Below are 7,409 nucleotides of genomic sequence, written 5' to 3'. Positions count from 1 at the left end.
AGCCCCTCAACGTGGACCCCGCGTTCGAGCCCTGGGCTCGACGCCTGAGGGCGACCTGATGAGGGTCGCCCTGACAGCAGCCGCCGTCACGGCCGCCGTCTCACATACCACCCACCCACCCGCACATGCGCGCGGCCGCCGCCATGTTAGGGCGCCCTCCTCCCTCCGCCCCCGTGCCAGCGGGCTCCGTGGCGGCGGGGCGATGGCGAGCGGCTGCGGGGCGGCCGCTCCGCACCCCGGCGGCCCCGGGGAGCCTCCCGGCGTGGCGGCGGGGTGCTCGTGGCCCTGCTCGCCGCCGGGCGGGCTGGCCCGGGTGCTGTGCGTGCGGCGAGGCGGGGCAGCGGGGCCGTGCGGCGCTTCCCCCGGCGGCAGCGAGGCTGTGGTGGCGGAGCGGCGGGCGGGCGGCGGGGGCGAGACGGGCTGCGTGCTGCAGCTGGAGTGCCGGCCGCCCGGCGCCGAGGAGGTGGCCGCCGTCGGCGTGGTGAGCGAGGCCCGCAACATGGAGGTGTACGCGGGCGAGGAGTACTGCGGCACCGGCCGCGGCGAGAGCCTGGGCGCCGCGGTGCCGCAGGGGTGAGTGAGCTCCTGCCCCGCCGCCATCTTCTGGCTGCGGGCATCGCCCGCGCCTCCCCGGGGCGGCCCCGGCGGCTGCTGGGGGGCGAGGGGAGGGGTCGTGGTTTTGTGCCTCTGTAGCCACCGAAACGCTTCAGTCACTTACAAAGCGTTACTCGGAAGTGCTGTTGGGTGAGACCGCAACGAGGGTACGTGCTCCTTTTCTATCCCGTTTAACCTCCCTGGACAAAACATCTGCCTGTTCCTTTGAGCGGGCCTCTTGTAGCAGATCCTTGCCAGAAGATCTCGTCTCTCTGGTATGTAGGCACCCCAGGCTTCAAGAACAAGAGAGAAAAATAAAAAATACAGGATTTGTTTTCCCCTTCGATGTTGCCGTCCGTGTTTTGCCGGGGGAGTTAAAACAATGTCTTTTTTCTTTTGTTTTTAAGTCGTTACGTGGCACATCTGCTTAATTAGCTAAGTAAAAACAACCGACTCAGAGCCTCAGGGAAGATGTGTGAATAACGTACTGAACCTCAAAAGCTGCTCTAGCAGATAATGTACGTACACATACAAATCGCTTCTTATACACGTGTCTGATCGGATTCAATACAAGTTGAATATAAACATTAAAACTGCTGTACCACAGTAGAAACGTGTTTGAGCCAGTCTTGTTTCTTATCTGAATGTCTACTGGTATTGTGTATTTCAACTAAATTAAAAATAACTTTATGTTAGTGATGTCACAGCCAGCTTATTTTATTTTTGTAGTGAAACTGAAAAGGTTACTTTATACAAAAAGTATCTGAAATTGGAATGCCCAGCAGCCTCCTGTAGAATTAAGGTAGGGAGTTCAACATAATTATTTAATTTTCATTGTCTCTTTAGTCAATGAAGTGATTAAATTGCATTGCTCTTACTCAATTACAGTTATTTTTATGCAGTAATCAGTTCATATAAACACTTAAAATCAAGTACATGATGTCTTCATAGGTCTCTTAATTTTGAATCATGATAGTCTTTTTATGAAGACCTAATATATATGAGCAAGATATCCTATTAGAGAAAAAAATTCATAAAGCAGATAAATTATAGGTAAACTACAGTTGCTATATAATTAGAATTGTAAACTCTGCGTTACTATTACTGTATGCTAGTAACTCTGAGATGCAGGTCAATAACCATAGGAAAATCTGTGCAGCTACTGCTTAAGTACTTTGAAGATGAGGAGCTTTTTGATCTTTGGGTCGTGCAACCTCCTTCTGTTCCAGTCAAAAGTTTCCTAAGTGTAATGACAAGGAGAAATCAGCTTTATTTCCCCAGAAAAGAGCTCAGCATATTCATACAAAGAAAACATGATTTTTCCTTTTTCCCTAACCAATATACTTTTTTTCCTTCTTGTGATAGCTGCTCTCCATTGGTGAGAAACAAAGGGTACTCATCAGTAAAATAATTGTAGAAGTGAAAACAGTGTCTGCAAAACTAGCAACTGATTTTCCTTCACTAGGATCGAGCATAGATCTAGACAGAGTGCAAACTATAATGGAATCTATGGGATCTAAGTTGTCTCCTGGTGCTCAGCAACTCATGGACATGGTCCGATATCAGCAGAAAGTAAGTTATTGTGCTGTTCCACAAGCATGAGTAGTATCGACCTGTGACTTTGCCTTCCATAATGGTCAAGCATGTTCCAAACAGATTTGGTGAATAAGGTTTTTTACCTAGACTTCCTGCTGCTTTAATCGTGGTTTAACTATTTCCCTCTACTTTTCCCTAGGAATATAATTCACAAATACTTTTAAAGTAATTATATTATACTATTAGAATGCTGTAATTACTAGAGTTTTTAAGTATATACTAGTCGTTATGGTATAATTTTCAGTCTATTTTAATACTTAATATTTAAGTATATTGTTTTTTCTTGCCATCAGAACAGTTTACCTCTTGGAGACAAACTTAGTTGGATCTTTGGGAAAAATTCAGACTTTGGAGATGAGAATCCAGTAGATGGATTACACAGTGCAACTATTCAGATGTCACAGGATCAATCAGCCAGTGAACCTTTGTCTGTCAAAAACCCTTTAACAAGTGAAACAGTATGTGAAGACTCAAAAATAAATCTTGATCAGAACACACAGGTACCTGAAAGAGAGAATACTTCTGATTCTGGAGGACTTACTACCCAGCAAAATACAGTTGATTTCAGAAATGATCTTAAAGTCATGGGATCTTTGCTTATGCAGGAGCAAACAAACCAAAATGTAGCTAGTCCACAGGTGCTTCTTCCTTTTCTTCAAAACATCTGTAGTCAGGTTAATCATCTTCGGCTAAAAGATGGTGATAGGCATCTCAGTAAAAATACGGTGACTAAAGAGGAAGGCATTCAGGCTGTTGGGTAAGTTAAGTTTGATATGCCTAGTATAGTAGAAGTTTGTATTAGCAAGTTCAAAAAAAAAAAACACATAAGCATTTTATTGTCATTAACAGCAATAGTGAGTCTTAAAATCTGATTTTGAAGGCTGTGTGGTAATAAACATGACTACAGTTTTTCAGATGAGCTGCTTGAAGATAAGATTTTTCTAAAAGAAACCACAAAATCATTTGATTTGCTAAATTGTTTTCGTCTTCTTTCTGTATCTCTCCTTTTTCCTCCGTTTCACCTTTTATGGTTTAAAAAACGTGTGGTTGTTCTGTTCAGTTACATGCATTTAGTATGTCCTTCTCCTCTGTTCCTGCGTTTTCACTTCAACTGCTTCTGTCTCCTAAATTGTCATCCCTTCCTAGTTTTCCTGTTGTGCCATGATCTCTCTGCTGTGCTTGGTGTATCTTCATGCCATCAGCCTTTCCTATACCTCCTCACTTGTTTGCATTTACAGTGCAAACTTCATTCTAGCAGTGCAGCCAGTTTGATAGATACCCAAAGAACAGTAGAAGAAATGGTGAGAAGTAGGAGTGTTGCCTAGGAGGCAAAGTTCTAATAACGCCCGAAAATCTCCAGATCCTGGGAAAGTACAGTGTTTTTAATGAATACTGATGCAAAAATAAATAATGCATAGTGTATATAACTCTGGAAACACTTGGAAAGAATAAAGCCTGTCATGCTGATGCTGTTTGAACTTTGTTTATACTGTTGAGCTATATGGATTTTGTTACTTTTAACTGCACCTTCCCACGTATCACTGAGCTTTTTAAAAGTAAGGTAGAAAGATGGTGACTGTATATCCTCTTGTTTATTAAAAAATTCTCACATTTAAAACGTGGCAGACAGGAAAGATACTTTGCTTTTGCTTAAAAAAAAAAAAAAAAAACACCATCCAAAACTCATCGTCTACTAAATGAGATGTTAGACTTAAATGAAGTTCAAGTGCACAGATTGCTACTATGCCCCTTGTTAAGAAATAGGTTATACTGATTTTTAACTTGCTCTTTTTACAGAGTAGAACAGCAGCCTATTTGCTCCTATTTGGAAAAGATCATCTCAAAAAATATGGATCTGATGGAGAAAAAACTAATGGACTATATTGATCGCCAAATCCAGGCTCTTCAGACGCACATAGATAATAAAATGGTTCTGTTAATGGACTTGGTTCAGAACTCGAAGCAAAACAAAATTTCACAAGCACACTGTGATTCTAGTGAGGGGTTCTCTAATGGAGAAAGATAAATGTATATAGATATAGAACTACAATGTAAGTATTTTTAAGGGCAATTACTCTTTACAAAGCTAAGTATTTATGGAGTTATAACCGTAAAGAACCTCAGTGTTGTTAACTTGCATTATGTTACTGTAATTCTATCCACTATTGTACACAGTTCTTAGCTTTATGAAAGATCATAAGAACCTATGGTTTTCCTAAATAAGAATTTTGTGTGCCCTTTGTGGCTTATTTATTTAAAGAGCATTGCTAAAAGCCCTGTAAAACACAGTTTCCCAGTTTCAGTTTGAACAAGGGAGAGGAGTACTCTAAATAAATCGAGTTACAGCTTATCTCTTTACGTACACGTAATTAATTCAATTTTCTTCTGTCTTGTATGTAGTGTGTTACCCCTAGAAGGCAACATGGTTTCCTTGTGGCTTTGGTTTATTTTAATGGCACTCCTGTTGAAGTGGTTTATTACTCCAGCTGTGGAAGGAATGGCAGTACTTGTATCGCTTCATTTAAACTCTGCAAGAAATCAGGTGTAGAGAGGTAGAATCCCCAACCTGGGTTCTTTGAAAGCCCTCCTGGCTGTACAGGCACCAAAGTTAGGAATACAGGTTCCTTATGTGATGTCTAAAATGGGGATGTTAGGCTTTTTCCTTCATAAATGAATTGAGCCATGCAGGAACAACTGTAATAAATGTATACAGAACAGACTTGTATTTACCCATGTTTCACTATCTGAAGAGAGTACTTCATTCGTGGTCCTTCCCCAGGGGGACCTGCTATGCAAAACAGAATGTGCTGGGTTAGGATCTGCTGCGTTTCAGCAGTCTTAGGCCAAAGAATTAGTCTTATTGTGTCATGTTTACTGTAATCTCTTTGGATCAGATCTGCTGTCATTTGAGGAGGTACAAGTATGTCTCAAAGTCCCTCGTTATTGGAAGGTCGGTCTTCATGCTTCATTTTGGTAATTGCTCTTTGAAATCTGGGGTGCACCGTTTAACTTTGACTGTACAGGGACTTAACAGTGGACTCCTAAGTTGAACGTAGAAAGAGTGGTTGCATTTGGTGTCTTGAAATGCTTTGAGCAAAAGCTATAGATGGAGAAGCAAGTGTTGAGTGAACAAGCAGAGGCATGTAGTAGGCATGTACAATCCAGTCTCTTTAACTAGCTTACCTAAAATTTTCTACTCCAAGAAAACTGATGTATTTTGGAGACAATCAGCAACTCACAAAAGTAGATTGCAAAGACAGGACAACTTGTATAGAACAAATATCTCATAGTTGTCCCTCAACATAGCTCATGCCAAGTGCTGTTTCAAAGTGATTTGAAAATATAAAAATTTTTTTTTTTTTTGAAGGACCTAAATTCTCATACTTCAGAGGTATACATTTACTTCTAGAGTTATTTTTAGATGCTTTCTAAACAGTAACACCCTGATGTAGACACCAGCATTCTTTCAACTCAATTTAAGATACAGTCAAGGTTGAGGTGGTTCTCTTTTTATAATTAAAAAGGTTGAAGTGTTTCCAAGCATTGTTGCGTTCTGGGGCTGTTAGTTTATTGAGTTTGTTTGTTGGTTTCTTTTTTTCCCTCTCCCCTCTTTGAGTGACAAAATCTGAACAGAAGTTGACACAAATTCACAATATCCTGAAGTAGTTAATATGAACTGTGGAGTTTCTGGTAGCCATATGCTGGCTGGCGTTTGTAATGTTTTAGTATTGTAGCTACCACAATAATAACATTTGAAATCAGAGCCACAAATGAAAGAATGTAGAAGCTCTTTCGTTGCAGGTTTGAGGTTTCTTCAGCATCTGTTTTAGTGAGGGTTTCTGTGTAGAGAAAACAGAAAGTGGCATGTTTAAAGTTTTCTGAATACCATGTCATTTCAGTGAAGGCTCAGCATTTTTCAGATATTTTTTCTGAGGGGTTGACCATACTGATTTGCAAATTCTGAACTTGTACTGAAGAATTGTAAAATTTTATAATAAAATGACAATGCATAAGGGCATCACAATGTTAATAAATACTTTTGTATCACTGCAGTCAAGTTCTTGCCCATCAGTGTTATCATTATCTTCAGAAATGGATAGATGGGAGACGTTGAAGCAATGTTGGGCAAAAAAGGAACTTGTGATTCTAACCCTGTACCTTCTAAGAGTTGCCTAGATGGTCCTTGGTAAAGCTGATTATTTTTCTGGAAATCATGGAAGACACTATGAGAATTGATCTGTTTTATAATACTTTGAATGTGATCTGTTTGCACTTGAAACTTTTTCACTTTGTAAATGTGTCCAGTTTCTAGCATGTGGTTGCAAAATTTTTCGCTCATCGAAATAAATGGGAACATGTTTAAAGTGCTGCTAAAGTTGAGAGGTCAATAAATGTTTAATATATTAGTATTAAGAGCCTGACTAATAGTAAGTACTTTTATTTAGCAGCTGAAAGCATGTGGTACAACACACTTTTCTTGGGTGAAGGTTTGTGCCCAATAAAAGATGGAGCAAAAAATACAGTGGGAGTTGCAGTAAAGGCTTTTTAAAATAGCCGTCCTGTATTTTCCAGTCTGTTTCACTTTAGCTCTCAGTACTGAAATGTCTTGCCATTCATAACTTTTTTTCTGAATGTGTAGTAATTCTGCATATACTACTTCTGTAATTAGCAGTGCTTATTTTTCTGCATCGAAGATTTGAACTCAAAAGACTGTCATCAGTCTATCAGTTTGAAAAGTACTTCTGTGATTGACACTGTATCAGTTCTGCACTAGTAAAATTCACTTATTAGTAGAATGAAGGTAATGGATTTACACCAAGGAAGAGCTTAATCGGATCCTTAATTTATGTATCCCTCTTACCTGAGTGATCAGCAGCCCTGAGATCTCTCTTCAGGCGGATAGGACCCACTACAGTCTTGGCTTTCCAAGTGTATGAAGAAGCAGCTCGTTTCTGCCTGGAGATACAGCCTTCAGTACAGCGAGAGTTTGTGGTACTGTCACAAATCAAAATGTCACACTGGAGATAAACTGATGAAAAGCTCCGCAGGAACCTGAAGGCGTTAAATTTGAATCTTCCATAGTGCTCAATGGGTGGGTAGGTTACCACAGTGTCATCTTTATTACAGCTGCAACAGAATTTACAGATTTGTTAAGGAGGTCCGCATACAATAACCATTCTTGCTAAATAAATACTCAGCTGTAACCAGAGCATTTAACT

At 40.6% G+C, this 7,409-nt stretch overlaps 2 protein-coding genes across 2 annotated transcripts in view; one reads left to right on the top strand and one right to left on the bottom strand.

Annotated features, from left to right (window-relative positions):
• The first annotated feature begins 187 nt into the window (after positions 1-187).
• C7H10orf88 (chromosome 7 C10orf88 homolog) lies at positions 188-7,403 on the top strand. Its single transcript, XM_040563738.1, has 5 exons — positions 188-573; positions 1,324-1,396; positions 1,960-2,166; positions 2,484-2,947; positions 3,988-7,403. Exons 1-5 carry the CDS (start codon positions 203-205, stop codon positions 4,214-4,216), a joined length of 1,344 nt encoding a protein of 447 aa, XP_040419672.1. The 5' UTR covers positions 188-202; the 3' UTR covers positions 4,217-7,403.
• Positions 7,035-7,409, bottom strand: part of LOC121073276 (deleted in malignant brain tumors 1 protein-like) — a 90,712-nt gene continuing 90,337 nt past the window's right edge. Inside the window, 1 exon segment of the mRNA XM_040564058.1 lies at positions 7,035-7,317. Coding sequence (XP_040419992.1) covers positions 7,035-7,317 — 283 coding nt within the window.

The sequence above is a fragment of the Cygnus olor genome, chromosome 7, assembly GCF_009769625.2.
Source record: "Cygnus olor isolate bCygOlo1 chromosome 7, bCygOlo1.pri.v2, whole genome shotgun sequence".
NCBI classification, from domain to species: Eukaryota; Metazoa; Chordata; class Aves; order Anseriformes; family Anatidae; genus Cygnus; species Cygnus olor.
This window is presented reverse-complemented; position numbering and strand designations above follow the sequence as displayed.

What these genes read in the sequence shown, in the direction of transcription:
- C7H10orf88 (XM_040563738.1), top strand. Translation starts at nt 203, where the DNA reads ATGGCGAGCGGCTGCGGGGCGGCCGCTCCGCACCCCGGCGGCCCCGGG. An exon ending in CAGCCTCCTGTAGAATTAAG is followed by an intron (nt 1,397 to 1,959) that starts GTAGGGAGTTCA and finishes TTCTTGTGATAG; the next exon opens with CTGCTCTCCATTGGTGAGAA. An exon ending in TGGTCCGATATCAGCAGAAA is followed by an intron (nt 2,167 to 2,483) that starts GTAAGTTATTGT and finishes TCTTGCCATCAG; the next exon opens with AACAGTTTACCTCTTGGAGA.